The sequence below is a fragment of the Felis catus genome, chromosome X (assembly GCF_018350175.1).
Source record: "Felis catus isolate Fca126 chromosome X, F.catus_Fca126_mat1.0, whole genome shotgun sequence".
Lineage (NCBI taxonomy): Eukaryota > Metazoa > Chordata > Mammalia > Carnivora > Felidae > Felis > Felis catus.
The window spans coordinates 96790016-96812117 of record NC_058386.1 but is presented as its reverse complement, the minus strand read 5'-3'; the positions used below and the strand labels follow the sequence as shown (position 1 = coordinate 96812117).

General features: G+C 46.8%; 1 protein-coding gene across 1 annotated transcript in view; it reads right to left on the bottom strand.

The window, feature by feature from the left end:
• Nucleotides 1-22102, bottom strand: part of IL13RA1 (interleukin 13 receptor subunit alpha 1) — a 59601-nt gene that overhangs the window by 27517 nt on the left and 9982 nt on the right. The window contains exons 3-6 of the mRNA XM_023248883.2: nt 17708-17846; nt 15437-15557; nt 4791-4978; nt 1922-2073 (exon numbers count right to left, since the gene is read on the bottom strand). Of these exons, the coding sequence (XP_023104651.1) occupies nt 1922-2073; nt 4791-4978; nt 15437-15557; nt 17708-17846 (600 nt within the window). The remainder of the gene's footprint in view (nt 1-1921; nt 2074-4790; nt 4979-15436; nt 15558-17707; nt 17847-22102) is intronic.

The following is a 22102-nucleotide window of genomic DNA, read 5'->3' as shown; positions in this document are numbered from 1 at the left end:
AAAATGCCTAGCACACAGTAATCGCTCGATCTGTGCTAGCCACTGTTAGCGGGAGTGGCACAAAGTAAACACCCCCGAAGTCCTCCCTGCAGGAGCTTTTATTTTTAGTCAAGAGAAAAGGCTCAAACATGTGATCGGGGTAACTCGCAGGACACAATTCGGTGCCAAATGAGTAATACGAGCAGCATGTGTCTCAGGATTTCAGGCAGAAGAGAGCAGGAGAGGCTGGAGTAGTCAAGTATGCTTCAGCGCTCTGACAAGCTGACTCCGCCGTAAATCCAAGCCTCACCTTCTCCCCACTTGGAAGCCCTTTGCTCTTTCCCTTTGCAGCACGGTACGGGGACACCACTTTCTGGTACGGATAATGGTGGTTCTATTTCGGCAAACAGATTCACCTGCAGATGCCCAGAAAAGCCCCGGTCAGCTGCGGACCCGGCCACTCCCTCTGGAGTTACAGCCTGTCAACAGTGGCTTATTTTAGTAAGTATTTTGAAACTCCCACGATGAGCCAAAACAACTGGACCAAAGCATGTGCCCACGTGCGAGATGCCGGGGTCCTTTAAAAGCCAATACGAAACACTGGGGCTCTAACCTCTGAAATGCAAATGCACACGCCCCCCACCCCCACCCCACCCCCACCCCCACCGCAGGCAGGTGGCACACCAGCCACGGCCCGGCCCCTGTGGTCTTGTGGCGCCACCTCATGGAAACAACACTCCTCGGGGGCCAGGGTATTTGAATCTGGGCAAAATTTCCCAATTTTGTCGTCGTTGTTGTTTTGGTTTCTTAAATGTATTTATTTCAATTCAAGTGAGGCTTCGGGAGTAGAATTTAGCGATGCATCACTCACACAGAACCCCCAGTGCTCATCCCAACGAGCGCCCTCCTTAAGGCCCGTTGCCCGTTTAGCCCATCCCCCACCCACGTCCCTCCAGCAACGCTTCGTTTGTTCTCTGTATTTAAGCCTCTTATGGTTTGCCTCCGTCAAATTTAATAAACGAAACCCCACCGTGCCTGTGGTCCAAACAAAAATGTTTAAGGCCCAAGTGTGTGACCTCTCCTGTAAAGCGGAAGAATGGGACTGACGCCCTGAGGTTACACCACATCCTGTTATGGCCGGTGGCCCACGGGGACCTCTAATTAGTATGTTTTGTATTAGCTTCCCAGGAGCGTAAATGTACGTACGCCAACAAATACGGACTCCTCAAAGTGGACTACCTTAGTTGCCACAAACTCCAAGAAAAGGGAATGGCCATACCAGAGCCTCGAAGTATCTACCCGATCTGACCCCGGCCTCCCGCTTACGCGTCTTTTCCTACTGTATCTTGGCCACCCGAGTCTCCGCTCTGTGTCTCACACAGGCCAAGCCCATTCCTGCCTCAGAGTCTTTGTACTGGCTGTTCCCCCCACCCCCAGATCTTCACATGGCTAGCCCCTGCTCGTCATTCTGGTCTCATCTCCAATGTCGTCACTTCAGATGACTGCCCAACCTCATATTCCCTCAGGCCCGCCTGTCATGCCACTACATGACCTATTTAATTTTCCTCACAGCCTTCGTGCTCTGAAATCAGCTTGCTCATTTACATCCTCATTTTCCAGTAGGGAGGTTTCATGGGAAAAAAAGACCTTCGCGTCAGGGTCACGTGCACCTAAAACAGCGCCCGGCACGTGGTAGATATGTACTGAAAATGCGTTCAGCAAATGAATCAACGAATGGCTTGAATCTGACGGCCAGTGCCACTACCATAAACCCTCAAAGCTCCCACCACGCCCTATTTCAGACGAGAAAGTTCATTACTGTCATCATCAGGTGACAAATCTAGGAGCTGCATTTCACTGACATTTCAGTATATTAACCCTGTAAGAAACTCGAGTGACAGAAAAATAGCCAAGTTACATCAACTAGCTAAGAAAAACTTACGTAGAAAATATCATGCGTCTCTGTTTGGCTGTTGTTGACTTCTACTTGATAAGATAAGCATCTGCTATAAAAATTCTGTGGATTCTTCCATTGCACGTACAAGTTACCATTTTGGAAGAAGAGCCGTTTAATATGTGGGGGATCAGGTTTCACTGAAAGACAGAAATAGAAGCATACAAGTTAGCTTCCAGGGTTCATTTTGATGAGGTTCATACACGGGTAGAGATAATGAAGGTCACAATGAATGGAGAAAGCTTATTTTAAGCTGCCTCGCCAAATGGATCTAACGAACATCTTCGGGGTGTCTGGAAGATGACGTGAACTCTGACCTGCATCCGGTTAGAACACGGATGGGGTATAATCAGGACATCTAGCTGTGACAGAGAATAAAGAAAAGAAGCCCTTAGGTCCACATGTGCATCCACCTAATGGATAACGGGGGGCACCGGGCACAAGGGGTTTCCCCAGGCGTCACTCACTTGCGCAAAGACCCCAATTAAAACATTAGCCTAGTCTCTGTCACACGCCACGGCACGGATGAACCTCAAGGACCGTATGCTAAGTGAAATAAGCCCATCACAAACACTGTAGGATTCCACCCAGAAGAGGTACCTAAAGTAGTCGAAATCATAGAAAATAGAAAGCTGGTTACCAAGGGCTGGGGAGGGGAAATCAGTGTTTAGTGGGCATCGAGTTTCAGTTCTAAAAAGATTTGAGAAAGTTCTAGAGATTTGTTGCACGCCAATGTGAATATACTTGACACCTCTGAACCGTATAGTCAAAAATGGTTACGACGGGAGGGGTGCCTGGGTGGCTGAGTCAGTTAACCGACTGACTCTTGCTTTCAGCTCAGGTCATAATCTCACGGTTCATGGGTTCGAGCCCTGAATCCGGCTCTATGCTGATGGTTCGGGGCCTGCTTGGGATTCTCTCTCTGCCCTCCCCCACACTCACTTTCTCTCTCTCTCTTTCTCTCTCTCTCAAAATAAATAAACTTTAAAAGCAAGTATTTTTAAAAAATGGTTACGATGGGAAATTTAATGTTATATGATTATAACCACAATTAAAAATAAAGTAAAAAAAGGGGCATCTGGGTGGCTCAGTTGGTTGAGTGTCTGACTTCGGCTCAGGTCATGATCTCGTGGTTCACAAGTTCGAGCCCCGCGTCAGGCTCTGTACTGACAACTCAGAGCCTGGAGCCTGCTTTGGATTCTGTGTCTCCCTCTCTCTCTGCCCCTTCCCTGCTCATGCTCTGTCTCTCTCTCTCTCTCTCTCTCTCTCTCAAAAATAAACATTAAATTTTTTTTTTTAAATAAAGTAAAAAAACTAGCCTAGTCCATTTACTTTTTAATGAGTCAACTATGCTTAAGACTAAGCAACAGAAAAGAATTCGGATGAGGGGGTGCCTGGGTGGCTCAGTCAGTTTAGAGTCCGACTCCTGATTTCAGCTCGGGTCACGATCTCACAGTTCATGAGTTTGAGCCCCACATCAGGCTCCACGCTGACAGTGCGGAGCCTGCTTGGGATTCTCTCTGCCTCCTTCTATCTCTTTGCCCCTCCCCCACTTGCACGTGCTTTCTCTCTCTCTCAAAAATAAAAAGAAGACGACGACGACGAAGAAGAGGAGGAGGAAGAGAATGGACAATGACAGAAAACAACTTGAAGCTATCATCTTCCAGCTGCGGAGGAGCTCCCTTTTTGGCACCACTAATCTCCAGGAAGAAGGGTAGGGAAACGAGCTTTGAAAGGTCCATCAAGGACAATCGGCCAAGCAAGAGGCAGGACAGAGAAGGGCTCAGATCATCCCACTTGGCAAGTTACCACGACCTCACTCCCCTGGCCTTCGGTCCACTAGTAGAATTCCCTTCCACGACTATCTGAAGGAGTGGTAAACAGTGTTCCAGTCGCAGACTTGGGAACCTGGTCAGTGCATGGTTATCTGCTGATACATTTTCTGTATCTCTCTCAGCCAGAATCTGAGCTCCCTGTTGGGACCTTGCAACATACAAATACACGTGATGCTTACAGTAGCCTGCTTTAGGGACTTACAGAACACGTATATACCTCACATCATTTGGAACTCATGACAATCCTTTGAGGTCAGAGGGACTCTCCAGGAAACGCTGAAAGAGAGCATATGCTTTGTCCGATGTGAAGACCTAGGACCTCAAGCAGACATTTTGTTTTCAACTCGAGGCCTCTTTCTAATGGGCCGACACTCGGCTGCTTTGGTTGTTCTGACTGCTGGCTGCCTGTGCTGCCCAGCACGTCAGCTGGTTTGAGTATCACTTCTGGTCACTCCTCCTCCAGTCCAGTCCTTTTTTCAACTAAGAGACTCTCAAGTATCATAAGTAAAAGAAGAGATTTTTTTTTACGTTTATTTATTTTGAAATGGGGGGGGTGGAGAGGGGCAGAGAGAGAGAGAGAGAGGGAGAGAGAAAATCTCAAGCTGACAGTGCAGAGCCCGACACGGGGCTCGATCCCACGAACTGCAAGATCACGACTCGAGCCGAAAGCAAGAGTTGGACACTTAACAGACTGCGCCACCCAGGTACCCCTAAAAGAGAGCGGATCTTAAAAGACAGAGAGCCTGTATCCAATCTCGGTTCTACAGCTAACTGTGTGCTCTAAGTCTGAACACACTCAGAAGCAATTAAGAACAAAACATGTGACACACGGGCTTAAGAACCATTAGAATTTGCAAGCCTGCTTCTTTTAAAAGAACTCAAATAAAGGTATACATAAATGCAATGCTTTTTTCTGGGAAAATCCTAAAACCAGAATCGTCACTTTTTTAGTATCTGTATCGATGGTTCAAAAGACGTAATGCTTTTTATCCACAGTGTCGTGCGGGACTTCTAAAACTTACCATGAGAAGTTAAAGGCACTATATTGAAGGATGGTCTAATTTTCCCCGCATTATCCTTGACCACTATTTGGACGCTGTGTTGTTCAAAACTGGAATCCTTCAAATTAGTCAAAGCAAAGGAACAACCAATGTGTTGACCTTCTCTATAGATGTTTTCACATTGAAGAATTTTTCCCAGGCTGCTGTGCCTGCAAGATATAAGGAGACGACCTTCTGGATTATTTGTAACAAGGTATTCAGGAAACAAAGGCAGACATTTGCTTTTCAATGACTGAAGAGGACCACGAAAAGCAGTATTTGCAATATGGAAAGATAGCTTTTCCCAAAACCCTGTTTTATAATGTGGCTCTGTTTCATACTCTACGAAGAAACGAAGGTTCCTCTTCGATGAACACTTGTTTGTTTGTTTTTTTAAGTAAGCTCTACACTCAGCGTAGGGCTCGAACTCACAACCCCGACATCAAGAGTCACATGCTCTACCGACTGAAGCAGCCAGGCGCCCTGACCCCTGCTACTTTCAATAGCTATGGAGCCCTGCCTCCTTTCCCTCGTCTGTATGAGGGATCTTCCGAGGCCAGGATGAGAAGTCGTATGCTTCTTGAAAATGTCTCACGTGCCGAATTCCGTGGCTCTCCTGTGGCCCTTCTGTCTGCCTGCATTGTTTTCTTGGCTTCTCCTCCCCCTTCTCTCTTCTCAGAGGATTCACATCCAGTCCTCGGCCCTGTGCACATTCCTTTGTACTGCTTACGCCCTCATCCATCTTTCCCCGGTTTACCATTTCAATCCCTCAACTAGAATTTCTACACTGGGGATTCCTTGGAGCCAGTCCCAGATTTTTAACTGCTCCATTTGTGTGTTCCACTCTGGAGTCAAAGCCAACGTCCTTATGCCCTCTCTTCCCTGCTAAATTGCCTTTCTTCTAACCTTCCCCGTTCCCATCAGTCAGAGCTCGTTTTCTCTGGGCTCCTAGATTACAGCCTTTGAAATCACCCTTTCCCCCCTCCGTCCCCCCCTCTTTTCCCTATATTGTATCACCAAATTCTGTCATTTCTTCCTCCACAAAGCTTCTTGGAGTCTCTCCTGCGACATTTCTGTGACCCTCACCTTGTCTCACGCCCTAATCACTTCAGGCTTCCTGTCCTTTTCAGACTGACCGCCCTGACCTTTGTTATTAGTGCCTTCCAATCACTGCCAGGTGAACGTTCCAGAATACAGTGGTTTCCTAAGTGTCTTACTCCACCACGTAGCTTTCAATGCCTTTGTAACCAGGTCTGCTGGCGTCTCATTTCCCATTTCGAACCTCCACACATACCTTTCCCCATTGATCACCAGCATCTAGCACAGCGCAGGCAGACAGAAGGCACTCATTACACTTTTCTGTCTAGGCTATCCAAGGATTCTCTCTTGTACTACCTGGCAGAAGACAGAGTCAAGCCTTACGTTAGCCACAATGGGAGTCGTGCAAAGGTTTCTACAGAAAGGAAGACAAATTTAAAAACGAACCAGGAGTAACGAGTCCCAAACTCTTGACTTGTTATCTCAGAATCACCTATAGCCGAATACAATGAAGATTCCTCAAGCCCTCTCCTGAGATTCCTACTTAGTGGGTGTGGCCCAGGGCCTAGGAGTGAGCACTTTGGCAGCAATTCTCCAGGGGATTCTGCTGCAAATCAGGTTTTATAAAACTCAGATCCACTCTCATAAATAGAGTCAACTGATCTTTGACAAGGGAGCAAAAGCAATACAATGGGGGCAAAGATAGTCTCTTCGACAAATGGTGCTGGAACAACAAGATGTCCACGTGCCAAGAAGTGAATCCTGACACGGTCCTTACGCCATTCACAAAACCAACCTCACGATGGATCACAAACCTAAATGTAAGGTGCAAACTTACAAAACTCTTAGGAGATAACACTGGGGAAAACCTAGATGAGCTGGGGTGTGGCGGCGACTTTTTGGATATAACACCAAAGATGTGATCTATATAAAAGAAATAATCAATCACCTAGATTTCACTCAAATTAAAAATTGCTGGGGCACCTAGGTGGCTCAGTCGCTTAAGCATCTGACTTTGGTTCAGGTCATGATCTCACAGTTCCTGAGTCTGAGCCCCGCGTTGGGCTCTGTGCCGACAGCTCAGAGCCTGGAGCCTGCTCGTGCTCTGTCTGTCTCTCTCACAAAAATAAACATCAAAAAAAAATTTCTGCCCTGTAAAAATGAATAGCAAGAGAGTAAGAAAAAGAAGCCACAGACTCGGAGAAAATGTTTGCAAAAGACATGTCTATCTTATAAAGGATAGTTCTCTAAAATATGCAAAGAATTCAGGGTGCCTGGCTGGCTCCATCAGAAGAGCATGTGACTCTTGATCTCGGGGTCATGAGTTTGAGCCCTGATGTTGGGTGTAGAGATTACTTAAATAAAAACTAAATAAATTAAAAAATATATATATACAAAGAATTTTTTTTTTGAGAGAGAGAGAAAGAGAGAGTGTAAGCAGGGGAGAGGGGGCAGAGGGAGAGAGAGAAAAGATCTTAAGCGGGCTTCCAGCTCATGGAGCCTGATGCAGGGCTTGATCCCATGACCCTGGGATCATGCCCTGAGCCAAAATCCAGAGTCGGACATTCAAGCAACTGAGCCACCCAGGCGCCCCAAGAGTTCTTAAAATAATAAGAAAACAACCCAATTACAAAATGAGCTAAAGAGTTTCATAGGCACCTCACCGAAGAAGATTAACAGATGGCAAAGAAGCCTATGGAAAGACGTCCCACATCATATGTCATCTGGGAAATGCAAATTAAAGCAACAAGATATCACTACACACCTATTAGCATGGCCAAAATCCGGAGCACTGACAACATCAAATGCTGGGGATGGTATGGAGCAATAGGAACTCTCATTCACTGCTGGTGGGAATGCAAAATGGTACAGCCACTTTGGGACACAGTTTGGTGGCTTCGTACAAAACTAAACCTACTCTTCCTATATGATCAGCAATTGTGCTCCTTGGTATTTACCTAAAGGAGTTGAAAATGTACATCAATTTTATAGCAGTTGTACATCAAACGTTTATAGCAGCTTTATTCATAATTGCCAGAATTCAGAAGCAACTAAGACATCCTTCAGCAGGCGAATGGAGAAATCAACCGTGGTGCATCCACACAATGGGATATTATTCAGCATGAAAAAAAAAAGAGGTATCACGCCATGAAAAGACATGGAGGAAACTTAAATGTATATTAACTAAGTGGAAGAAGCCCATGTGCCAATGTGAAAAGGCTACACGCTGTATGATTCCAACTATGACATCCTGGAAAAGGCACAATTATGGAGACAATGAAAAGATCAGCGGCTGCAGGCGTTGTAGAGGGAAAGATGAATAAACAGGCAGAGGACAGGGGGTTTTTTAGGACAATGAAAATACTCTGCATGATATTATAACAATAGATACATGTCATAATACATTTGTCCGAACCCACAGAATATACAACACCAAAAGTGAGCCTGAAGGTAAATGGACTTTGAGTGATCAGGATGTATCAGTGCAGGTTCATCAACTGTAACAAACATATATCTCTCTGATGGGGGGGAGGGGACGGATATTGATGATGGGGGAGGTTATGAATTGTGAGGGCAGCGGACATTTGGAAAATCTCTATCTTCCTCTCAACTTGGTTACAAGCCTAAAACTTCTCTGCAAAAAAAAAAAAAAAAAAAGGTCTTTAAAAACAAACCCCCAAAGTCAGATCTAATGTATTTTATTCCCTCAAACACTATGCAAAGAAATATTTAAATACCTAAAATGCTCTTGCCCCTTAAGAGACAGTACATAAAGTTTTTCTCCTGGTTGTAGGCCTCTGTAGTTCATGAATGAACACAGCCTTAAAAACTAAGTTAGTGCCACGGCTAGTTTTTAGCTCAGACAGGCCTGGAATGTTTTCTGTCCACACCCAGAAACAGAAACTGAAGAAACTTATGAGACTTTTGTTACATAACTAAAAAAATATATATGTATATATATATATATGCAGAAAATTAATTTTTTTTCATCTCATGAAAGGAACTTCTCTAGTGGTTAATCTTTAAGATTCTTTTCTCACTTCTGTACCCCAAGTATTTCACATACTCTCATGGATCCCAGATAGGAAATTAAAAAAAAAAAATCGGTTGTAATTTAGAAAAAAGAACAAAAGGGGAAATATTGGCTTTCGAATAGACAACTTTTGGGGCCTTCTTGTGAAATATCAGATAAGAACCTGAGCTAGAAGGCACTCAGGTGCTTCCTGCTAAAATTCACACACGGAAATTCTCCATGGACTCACACTATAGGGATAAGGAGGAAATGGACAAATTTAAAGACTATTTCCCCAACTCTGAAGATGATTAATGTGGTACAAAATTCCCTAAAATTCACTGGCAGAGCTAGTCGGTAGCTATTGAGGTCAGGCTCCGTGTAATGCCAGACTAGCCCTGCAGGACCCGAAGTCACAGCCCTGGAGTTTCAAAGTGATTCTCCATCTCCTAACTGGGGATTAGGGAAACCATCTCTGACTGCTTGACATGATTTAAACTGGTACCTAAACCAATTCCAAGCACTTGATAGCAAACGAGCCATGCATCTGCCTTTCTTTTGTGGTTTTGGTTGGAAAGGATCTCTCTAGGGGAGGGCAGGGGAGGAGGAGGTAAGAACTAGCTCCTGATTCTTCCAAGTGGTGGAAGAAGCCAGCAATGTGTACCGGCTACACCTGCCAAGGGAGCGCGGATGAATAATAAAAACACAATGTAGCTCCCGCGGATGAATAATAAAAACACCATGTAGCTCCCTCGCACGGAGTGCTCACTCGGCCTGTGTTAGCAGTGAGGTACAGCTCCAAACGCTTTTCACACAGTAACAGCCCTTACAACAACCTTAAGAGGCGGCACTAGTGTGACTGTGCCCATTTAACAGATTATAAAACTGAGGCTTAGAGACAGGGGGCCTGCCCCAAATCACACTGCTAGCATAGAAGAGGGCTAAGATTTAAACCCTGGCAGTGTGGCTCCAGAAAATAAGCTGCGGGGTGCTGAGGGCAGAAGGATATACTCTGTACCAGCACTGTCCAACAGAATTTCCCGGGATTATGGAAATGTTTGCTATCTGTGCTGTCCAAGGCAGGAGCCACTAGCCACGTGGGAAACTGACTAGTAAGACTGAGCAACTGAAGTTTTCATTCGACAGATCTTTAATTAATTTAAATTGATATGTAAATAGTCACAGGTGAGTTGTGGCTTCTGTGTTAGCACAGGTCACATATACTGGAGAAGGAGTCCACTCTGATGACCCATGGTGGGAGTACGTATAACAAGAGTGGTATCCCTGTGGTATACCTGTCCCCTCAGGTACCAGTCAACCACCACTGTCTTCAGATGGCTTCCTGAGCCACCTCCTAGGGTTGTAGGTTATACTCTGGGCAGAGGCGGCAACCGAGGGCTGAGAGCCAGCCCAAGCACTCTCTGCTGCCGGCTTTGGCAAGATGCTGCATCGGCCCAGAGGAAGGGAAACGCTTCAACCCAGAGGAAGAAGAATGCTTTTTCAAAATTGGTGGGCCCAATTTTTTGTAATTTATTCACCCAGAGGGGGTGCTGGTTTTGCAGTCTGCAAGACGACTTGTTTTGTGCCAGTGCATGCCTCAAGGCACTGCCCGCTCTTCCTCTCATAGGAACTCCCAGGACAGGGGCGCCTTGGTGGCTCAGTCGGTTAAGCGTCCGACTCTTCCTTTCGGCTGAGGTCACGATCTCAGTTTCATGAGTTCGAGCCCTAGGTCGGGCTCTGCACTGGCAGCGAGGAGCCCACTTGGGATTCCTCTCTCTCTCTCCCTCTCTCTTTCTGCCCCTCCACTGCTCTCTCTCAAAATAAATAAATAAACTTAAAAAAAAAACCTTAAAAAAAAAGAACCCCTAGGATGCGGCCTCCGTTAACCTCTAACACACCTTGACTCCTATATCCCAGTTACTTTCCTGCACAGTCGGCCATGGAATGAGATACAGCTTTAAGGCTTTTCCTTCCTTCCTCTGAACCTTCTATAGACACAGACTTTTTTGAGGTTTTCCCTGTGATTTTTCCCATAACAACTCCTGGGAAAGCAAGGAGTTAACAGCATAAGAAACACAAGGACGCTACCAACTTCTAAGACTGTAGTAACAGCTCTCCCCAGATTGCACTGCAACATTGTCAGAGGCAGTCTTTTCTTTTCTTTTCTTTCTTTCTTTCCTCTCTTTCTTTCCTTCCTTCCTTCCTTTCCTTTTTTCTTTCCTTCCTTTTCTTTCTTTCCTTTCTTTCTTTGCTTCCTTTCTTTCCTTCCTTCCTTCTTTCTTTCCTATCTTTCTTTCCTTCCTTCTTTCCTTTCTTTCTTTCCTTTTCTTTCTTTCTTTCCTTCCTTTCTTTCTTTCTCTTTCTTTTCTTTTCTTTTCTTTTTTCTTTCTCCCATGCATGGAGCCTAATGCAGGGCTTAAATTCACAACCCTGAGATCAAGACCTGAAGTTGAGATCAAGAGTTGGATGCTTAACCAACTGAGCCACCCAGGTGCCCCGCAGGCTTAGGTCTCTGACCCCTTCACTAGCAATTCTTTGGGGAGTCCGATCTACTCAATGCTTGTCTCTTTTAACTCCTGAACTAAAATGCTCCTGGAGTTGCTTACCCGTCCTAAGTCCTCCTGCCAATCCCAAATGTTCTCTAAGCTTCCTTGGATGGTACCACGCATTTAAAACTTATTTCTGGAGCACCTTCCGTGTGTCAGCCACTGAGAGTAACAAGACACAGCCGCTCTTAAGGGAGATAAGTAAACAGGAAGTGACAACACATTGTGCTGAGTTCTATGTCGCAGGAAAACGCAAGGTACCGTGGGACATGACGACCCGGCACGTATCTAGACTTCGGAGGCCAAGGGAGGCTTTCTGTGAAGGAAGCGGTGTGTGAGCTGAGATTAGGGCAAAGCAGAGGGGAAACGACAAGGGCTGGGCTGGGAGGGGATGCAGGGTGCTTCCCCTGTTGTGCTGGAGGGTCTGAAGGGTCTGTTTGAGGAACCGAAAGGAGCTCGGCCCAGGCCGGCAGGCAGGATGCAAGAGGTTGGAGGTGCGCGCAGGGGAGAGGAGGCTGAGGCCAGACAGGCGGAAGGAGCGCGGTCAGAAAGGGCTTTGTCCGTAGTGCTGAGGAGTGTGGGCCTTATGGCAAAGCCACCGGGCCGCCGCTGCCGGGCTTTGATGAAAGCAGAAACGAGTGCCACGAGTGGGCAAGGAAAACTACAATGCCTCACACGAGAACCGTTGATCTCGGAGGAAAGAAAGACACCCTCAAGACTGAACCACACCGTGTCAGTGCCATCTGGCCTCACATGCAGTGCTTCTCAACGCTGTCAGGAGTGCCCTGTGAGCCGGCGGGGGGGTGGGGAGGGGGGAGGTGAATGCAAATCCCCGGGGCCTCCCTGGAAGGTCCTGGCCAAACGGTCCTGTGATTTTCTGCATTCTAGTCCACGAGACACAGAGTGCCCGGAGATACCAACAACAGTTCTCATCAAGTCATCGGGCCAAATGGACATTCTGGGAGCCAGCCCCGTGTTTATGCTATAGTTTCAGAAGTCCCGGACACGGCCCTCCACACCCCACTGTGTCAGAAGCAGTCTGAATGAAGGACCGAAAGGGGGACAGGGCCATGTGGAGAGCGCACAGCCAATGCAAGATCTCAGGCGTCCGGAGCCTGGTATCACAGTGACTAAACACACCCCTTCCTGAACACTCCTCCCCAGAGCCCGGCCCCGGAGAGCCCCCCACCATCTGTGCAGTCCACCCCCTTCACAAAGCCCCCCCCAGCCTTGCCCCGCTGCCACCCCAAGGTCCACACTAGCTTCGAAAATGAGTTTGTGCCTCCACTAGCCTTCATCATACACGTATTTTTATACACGTAACTGCGCCGGGTGATGTCTCTCCCTCCACATCTCAAACTTCACGAGCAAAGAGCCACGTTTCTTACCTCCGCTGCCTATTCAGTGCTGTAGCCACAATGTGTGCCAAATAAAGTTTTATTGGACTGAACTGTTTAACCTGGTCCTTTCTGCCTTGTTCTGCTGCTAATAATTCTAGGCTCTAAAGGAAAGGAAATGCATAAAGATGAATTTAGAAATTTAACAAATTTTGCAGATGTGCTCACAAACTTCAGATAGAAGTTATTTTGTGGGGAGCTAACCTACTTTTTTTTTTATAGCTGTTTTCCGGGCACCTGGGTGGTTCAGTCAGTTGAGCGTCCGACTCTTGATTTCCGCTCCTGGCCGTGGGATCAGGCGCGGGTCTGGCTCCACGCCGAGTGTGGAGCCAGCTTAAGATTCTCCCTTTTGTTCTCTGCCCCTCTCCCCCACCACTCACACCCTCTCTCTAAAGACAAAAACAGGGGCGCCTGGGTGGCATCAGTCGGTTGGGCGTCCGACTTCGGCTCAGGTCATGATCTCGCGGTCCGTGAGTTCGAGCACCCCCGTCGGGTTCTGTGCTGACAGCTCAGGGCCTGGAGCCTGCTTCGGATTCTGTATCTCCCTCTCTCTGACCCTCCCCCATTCATGTTCGGTCTCTCTCTGTCTCAAAAATAAATAAATGTTAAAAAAAATTTTAAAGACAAAAACAAACAAAAATGGTTGTTTTCTTATTGCTTCCTTAATTTTTTTTTATCGACGTATACTTGACATACAATGTTACAATAGTTTCAGGTGTTGAGCCAACCTGTTTTTTATCCCTGGGCATGATATCATTTTCCTTTTGAAAGGTAGACACCCATCATTCGCACATTGCTGGTAGGAATGTAAACTGGTACAGCCACTCTAGAAAATAGTTTGGCAGTTTTTTATAACACCAAATATGTAATTACCATATGACCCAGCAATTGCACTCTTGGGCATTTATTCCAGAGATACAAAAAGTTGTGTTCACATAAAAACCTGAGCATGAGAATTTATAGCAGCTTTATTCATAACTGCAAAAAATTAGAAACGATGGAGATATCCTTCAAGGAATAAATGTTTAAACAAATTGGTACCTCCATACCATGAAATTTAAAAAAATGAACTACTGATACACAAAACAATTTGGAGGGACCTCAAGGGTATTATGCAGAGTTTAAAAAAAAAAGTCACCCTCAAACAGTCATATGCTCTAAGAGTCTATTCCAGTAACATTCTCTTTTTTTAATGTTTATTTGTTTATTTTGAGAGAGAAAGAATGAGCGGGGGAAGGGCAGAGAGAGAGAGAGAGAGAGAGAGAGAGAGAGGGAAAGAGAATCTCAAGCAGAGTCCATGCTTTCAGCGCAGAGTCCGACGTGGAGCTCCGTCTCACAAACCGTGAGATCATGAGCTGAGCCAAAACCAAGAGTTGGACGTCCAACCAACTGAGCCACCCAGGCGCCTCTATTCCAGTAACATTCTTGAAATGACAAAATTATAGAGATAGAGAACAGATTAGTAGCTGCCAGAGGTCAGAGACTTGGGGGAAAGTAATACAGGGTGAGGGGGTGCAGAAAGGAGTAGGGTATGGCTATAAAATGGCAGCTCAGGGGATCCTTGTGGTTATGGAACTATTCTATATTTACACATGTGATAAAATTGCATAGGACTACACACAAACACACACACACACACACACACACACACACGGTTGCATGTGACACAGGTGAAATTTGAATTAGGTGGGTGGATTGTACCCACAGCAACTTTCTGGTTTTGATATTGCATTCTGGTTACAGACAGATAAACGGTACACTGGGATCTCCCTGTGCATTTTTTTGCAACATCCTAGGGATCTACAATTTTTAAAGATATTTTTAGAAAGTAGACACCAAAAGCAGATGCATTTTCTACTGAAGCATACTGCCCCCCCCTTGGGTTTGTGAAAAGAATAGCGATAAAGAAGATGTGATTGTTGGGGCGCCTGGGTGGCTCAGTCGGTTAAGCGGCCAACTTCGGCTCAGGTCGTGATCTCACGGTCCACGAGTTCGAGCCCCGCGTCGGGCTCTGTGCTGACAGCTCAGAGCCTGGAGCCTGCTTCGGATTCTGTGTCTCCCTCTCTCTCTGCCCCTCCCCCATTCATGCTCTGTCTCTCTCTGTCTCAAAAATAAATAAACATTTTTAAAAAATTTTTTTAAAAAGAAGATGTGATTGTTGAATCACTGTGTTGTACACCTGAAGCTAATAGAACATTGTATGTTAATTATACCTCAATTAAAAACAATGATAAATAAAGCCAAAAAAACAGGTGGTTCTTTTTCAGTTTTGGTTTTTTGTTTTAAATGTTTATGTATTTATTTTGGGAGAGACAGAGTACAAATGGGGGAGGGGCAAGAGAGGGATGCAGAGAGAGAGAGAGACGGATAGAGAGAGAGAGAGAGAGAGAGAGAGAGAGAGAGAGAGAGAGAGAGAATCCCAAGCAGACTGTGTGTTGTCAGCACAGAGCCCGACGTGGGGCTCGAACTCACGAACCGTGAGATCGTGATGTGGGCCGAGATCAAGAGTCGGACGCTCGACCGACTGAGCCACCCAGGCGCCCCTCGGTTTCGGGTTTTAATTAGGTTAGAGCCCAGTGCTCGCCAAACAAAAGCAATCCATTCTTCCCCCGCAAGTCTCCTGCGCACACTCACCAGTAGTAGAGAGTATAGTTGGTGTCGGGACTTGTGTTCCTTCCAGGGAGCCAAGTACACTTCATGTAGCTCAGGTTGTGCCAAACGCACTGCAGCTCGGTCACAGCAGACTCAGGATCACCTGCAATATCCAGCCAAGGGTTTAGGCTCCTTCTTTCCCTGCCAGGCAAACCTGCCAATCCCTCTGGGGCATGGGGGACGGTGAGAGTGTCTTCCCAGAAAGCCAATCCCTAATCTCTCATGCCATTTTACCCACAAGGCACCCAGGATGGAGAAAACCCAAATCTGACTCGCTCAAAACTCTCTCTCTCACCTCCAGATACCGAGGAAATAGCTTTACCATCCCTGCGGGACCCTAACTTTGTAGCCCTAACTGGAGAGAGAGTCTAAAGGTCAAATAGTGTTTCAATCGTAGGAAGTGAGTACGGAATTCCTAAATGAAAGTGAAAATACAAACGACCCATATATACCTACCTGTCTTTCAAGAAAACAAGTCTACCGAGTCACCATTCACCTTCCTGTCTTTTGACCCCTACTAACACATCTTGTTTTAAAGACTAAACAAGCAGTCCTCCTGAAGCAACTCGGGGAAAAGTTAAGCATAACATCACTCTTGGTAGTTGTTTGCTGTGGATTATGACTTTACGAGCCCTATCGTCTTTATCATCTGAAATCTCGACCTGTATAAAGCCTTTGGAGTTAGGGCATCATGTCACCAAGTTAAATGCCTCTGTTTAAAATGCAAACTTGCTATCCCTCAGGATTCTTGAAGGGCTACTGGACTGAGCCGTCATCAACTGTTTTACTGGCACAATACGATGTAGGCTTTTTCAGATTATTCCTTAAACTCCCAAAGAAATGAGAAAAGGGGAGCTAAGTTGTTTTAAACCATGTTCCCAGCCTCAGGGCAGTACTGAATTTTATCCTTTTACAAAGACGACTTCATATACTTTTGATCGGTGCAAGGCAGGCAGAGAGGATGGTCTGGAGACCAGGCCACATAGCGCTAAGGTCTGGTGGTGGGAGAGGGAACCCTCCAAACAAGGGGCAACACGACATTAATAGATAGTACGTACACAGGATTTGCTCTTGCCAGGCCCTATTCTAACTACCTCACCTCGAGTGACTTACATCAGCCTTTCAACGGTCCTGGCGGGAGGGGCTAAGTGACCTGCCGAAGGTCACACGGCTACTGGTTGGCAGAGCTGAGACTTCAGCTTGGACATCTGCTCTCTGGCAGCCCTGCTCTTAATCAGTATACACCCCTCCCTCCGTGCGAGCCAAGAGCCAGAAGAATCTGGGTGATGGGCGGGAAGGGAACTGGGGACCAATGACCGACCTGACTACGTGACAGCTGTGCCCAGGGCTGGTCTTGAACTGGAGCAGGGCCCACGGGCCCCTTTTCCTTTTCTAACGCTTTCCCCAAATATGTCCCGTTTATCAAGCTAATCTTTCTAAAGAGGAAGACAGTATTTTGGCTTTTTTAAGGTACTGGACCTGTAATCTAAAGACCTAGGGCAACTCACTCAGTTCCCCTCTTCCTCATGGAATGGGTCCGGGTAACTTGCTCACATCACAAGACAAGCTGGGGCTCCTGGGTGACGCAGTCGGTTAAGCATCTGACTCGATTTCAGCCCAGGTCATGATCTCACGGTTGTGAGACTGAGCCCTGCTTCAGTCTCCACGCTGGGCATGAAACCTGCTTAAGATTCTCTCTCTCCCTCTCCCTCTGTTCCTCGCCTACTTGCAGGCTCGCTCTCCCTACCAAAAAAAAAAAAAAATTAAAAAAAAAAAACACAACAAGCTTATGAGGCTTAATTTAGGGGAAGGGTGTATATGTGTGTATATCACATTCCAAATTACTTATTTTTGAGAGGGGTGGGAGGGGCAGAGAGAGAGGGGGACAGAGGATCCAAAGTGAGCTCTGCGCTGACAGCAACGAGCCCAATGCAGGGCTCGAACTCACGAACCATGAGATCGTGGCCTGAGCCGAAGCCAGACGCTCAACTGACTGAGCCACCCAGACATACCCATATTCCAAATTATTAAGTGCTGTGTAACTACTAGGCATTTACTCAAGTTGTGAGCACTTCGAAAGCAGGGACATCCTCATATTTATCATTGTGTTGTCAGCACCTAGTACAATGCCTGGAGCTTATCAGACTCAGCAAGTATCTGAAAATTGAATGAATTAATGAACACCGAACATGAGCATATGGATAATTTGGATTTATGCTCTAAATACCACCAAACAGTGCTTTCAGCTGTTACCTTCAGGGGGCGGGGTGCATTTTTCCACCAAAATGCTAGGATTGTCACTTTCATTGGTGCTACACTGGGATCCCACTTGCAGACAAATCCTCTCGTTCAGGGGCACTTCTTTTGAACGATGGGTTTCAGGAGCAATTTTCTAAGGTCAGGAAGTTTTAAAAAGGCATTACTGTAGCAAATACACAGAAATACACTCAGCTAATAAAACAATGGCATGTTCAAATGTGTAAAAAAAAATGGAAAGTTATCAGATGGCATAAAACAGTGACTCTCAACCTGGGGTGATTTTGCTTCCCCCGCCCCGCCCCCCCCCCCCTCCCGGAGGACTTTTGATAAAGTCTAAGAATATTTTTGGTCACCGGAACGTAGGAGGGGGCTGCCAGTGGCGTCTAGTAGGCAGCGACCAAGGACGCTGCTCAACATGGTACGAGGCACAAGACAGCCTTCCCTCCCCTTACGACAAAGAATTATCCCGCACCAAATCTCAGCAGTGCCACGGCTGAGAAACCCCAGTACAGATAAAAGACAATTTCCTGCATTTTATATGTACAAACATTATGACATTTACCTATAAACCTACTATGCTAACACATCAACTGTCTAAAAGCAACTTTAAAGGAAACACGATAAGATGATCAATATTCCATTCCTAACCAGATGCAGTATCATGATCAAGATCAGGGTGAAAAACTGCTTTAAGAATCCAGTGACCCTGGTCACCTCTGAGGGCAGGAAGCAAAGGAGGGCCTGGGGACCACAGACTTTTCATTAAACATCTTCCTGCACTGTTTGGCCATTTTTTAAAAATCTTATTTATTTTTGAGAGAGAGGCAGAGACAGAGACAGAGCGTGAGCGGGGGAGGGGCAGAGAGAGAGGGAGACACAGAATCCGAAACAGGCTCCAGGCTCCGAGCGGTCAGCACAGAGCCAGACACGGAGCACGAACCCACAGACCGCGAGATCATGACCTGAGCCGAAGTCGGACGTTTAACCGACTGAGCCACCCCGGTGCCCCATGTCTGACCATTGTGACTACCTCACAGACGCACAGAAATGTCAAGAGTTGTTCAGAGAACCACACCCTTATTCTGAAGAGTAGATGACCATTCCTGACAGCATACAGATGTAAATCACAAATCTGGTGGTTAGGATTTAGAATGAGGAGATTAGAGGGCTCTTTAGGAAATTAACATTTCCCAAACTGACAGAGTTGGAATAATTCTGAAGCTGCTTTTAATCAGGGCTCCAAGGAGCTTCCTGTTTTGCAATAGTTTCTGACTCAAGTTGGAGATAGCACTTCCTTTCATATACGTGCTGCCGGCCCTGAAGTGAAAACTTTGTCACGGCTGCCTCTGTCTGCCGTCCTAAAGAGCTGCTCTGCCATTTCAGAGGCCGGCGGCCAGCTGAGTGTAAGGACAACTGTGAGATACCCCCGAAAGCAAGACATTAAGGGTGCCCTCTGAGAGGGAGCTAGTACATCAACAATTAATGAATCACAGCAGCAAAGACAGGAAAAACATCACATCAGAGACTGAAGAGCTTTAGGCCCAGGCACAACAGCACTCTGAAAAGGGACTTACCTGGTCAGCCCTGAGGAAACAAAGAAAAAGAAAGGTGTGTGAGCAACCTTCTGGCCGGCAGAAGGTTCTGGGGGGGGGGGGATCTAGCTCCACGGACACCATTTCTGTGCCACCGGCAAAGCCCTGCCTTTTCTGCAGTGGGACCTCCAGCCGCTCTCAGCCAAATACATTTTCACAACTCATTTCTGATCCTTCACAAGAAACCGACTCACCATTTGGCTTTCTATGGCGGTGCTGCCTACAGGGATGGAACACGCCGGTTATGCCAACACAAAGCTTTCTGGAATTTTTTTTTTCCCCCGAGAGAGCTCTCACGGCAAAGGAAGGAATCGGCCCTCGAGAGTGGCCTGCGTGCCGAGGAGGTGAGGGCTCTCAGCCTGTGAAAGCGGAGACCGGCCCCGGGACCGTGGGCAGGGAGGCGCGAAGGCCCCGGGATGCAAATGTCACCCACCTCCCAGTCTCACCAAGCACCAGTCCCATGTAGCTCAAGGTAAGTTAATATGCAATTGGCAAGAAAGAAGTAGAAACCCCAACTGTCAACGACCGCCAAGTCCAGCACACCTTTATCAGACAAGGAACTAAACCCCTTCCAGCAGATCTTGATGAGGTACGTGCGATGGCTCCCACGTGACTTTCGGCTGGCTGCGGTGACTCATTCCACGGGTAGCTGCTGTATGACACGAGGCTCCACCCCTCAGGGAATCTGGGCTCCTTTGAAAATTTATCAAAATCCAAGGCCAGAGTCCTGAAATGATCCCTCCCCCTCAGGACCAACGTTCATTTGGCCGGATCACACCTTTCCCAATTCCAGATTCCTTTCTCAGTAGGAAAAGCGCGTCGGCCTCGGCTTTTGCCTCTCTGGAGGCCTGGATGGCACAACAGCTCTTTCATTTATTCACCTAGTGAGACTTGCCTATCTCTTGGTGATGAAAGATACCTAATCTGATGCCAAAGCACATAAATCAACGTTCTTTTAACAACAACCAGCCAAAAAAACAAAAACAAAACCTGATGCCAGATCCTTCTTCGACTCACCAGACTGGGAAACTAGGAGATATTGCTACAACAATGGTGGAGGGCAGCTACTTAAAACTAATCTTGTATTTAAAAAAACAAAAATCGTATATGAATCCCTGTCTCTTGTGTTCACGGCCCTCCAATCTGAAGACTGAAAGTGACCTCAAGGGTTTATCTCATTCAGCAACGTAAGATCTCTAGACGGTCTCACAAGCCCCCCTAACATGTACAAACTATCCTAAAGCCACTACTGCGATCTGCTTCAAAGCGTATACCAGACAATCTGATGATCTTAATGCTTTGTCCAAAGGATGGGAAGGGGAAAGGGAAACCGCTCCTGCCACTCGTTCTCAGCCTCAGGACTGAAAAACTTCAAAAGGTCACATGGGATATCTCCCATCATCGATTAGAAGAGATAATCCGTGTTTCTCACAGCTGTGGCACTGACAGCACCAAAGGTTAGAGGTCAGGTGGCTGGAATATAAATGAGCAGGCCTCAGGCAGAGGTCACTCTTCATGGTTTCCATCTGGTCTCCCCAGGGGCAAAATGGAGGGTGATGTTAGGTTGAACCATATGACCTATAAAGGCAACAATTTCATGTGATCCGACGTAACAAGAAAAAGAAAAGAAAAAGGGACGATTATGGAACATGAGCTCGGGGCCAGGTGCATTGCGAACATCCTCTCCTCTAATGCATGCGCCGCTGACGTCGGGTGGGTCCCACCCCGGCATTTTACCAACAAGGAAATGAAGGCTCGGGGAGGTTAAGTGACCTGCCCAGGGTCACACGCCTTGACAGGGGAAGAGACACGCCGTCAAACCCAATCCTCTCTGATTCCACTGCCTCCTCTGGTCGCTTTCAAGTCTCAGTTTCTGTATCTCTCCTGTGGAGTCGGCCCCATTTCCAGGCTACGATACCACCGTGTCTACGCGACCGACCCTCGAGTGTGCTTGGCTGGCTAATGAACGTGGACCTGTTAGAAGACAAGGTGACTTGGGGCGCCTGGGTGGCGCAGTCGGTTAAGCGTCCGACTTCAGCCAGGTCACGATCTCGCGGTCCGTGGGTTCGAGCCCCGCGTCGGGCTCTGGGCTGATGGCTCAGAGCCTGGAGCCTGTTTCCGATTCTGTGTCTCCCTCTCTCTCTGCCCCTCCCCCGTTCATGCTCTGTCTCTCTCTGTCCCAAAAATAAATAAAAAAACGTTGAAAAAAAATTAAAAAAAAAAAAAGAAGACAAGGTGACCTCCCCTCGGTTTCAACGCGATACTTAGGCGAAGCCCTTAAATAAGGTCTCTTCTGTGATTTCGCAGGGCCTGAAGTACTGAGAGTTGCCCCTAAGAATCCAAATGCCTGATGGCCCCTCCTTAGGAACAAGAGGAAGCCGACAGAGCGGAAGGGGAACTCAACTCCTGAGCTCAACTTCTGCATTGAGGGCATCTCCTTTTTGTCGGCTTGCTTTTTTTCTTTTTTCTTTTTTTTCACTGAAGTATAGTTGACATACTAGTTTCATACTAGTGCGCAAAACAGGGATGCGACATTTATGTCCCTTACTCAGCGGTCCCCCTGACAGTAGGTCTGGTCACCATCTGTCACCACACAAACTTCTTAGAATATTGTTGGCTGTCTTCCCTACACTGTGGTCTTTGCCGTCATGGCTTATTTATTTTATAACCGAAAGCTTGTACGGCTTAATCCCCTACACCTACTTTGCCCTTTCGTCCCCTGCAACCATCAGCTTGTCCTCTGCGCCTGTGAATCAGTTTCTGTCTTGTTTTGTGTGTTCGTTTGTTTTTTTTCGAG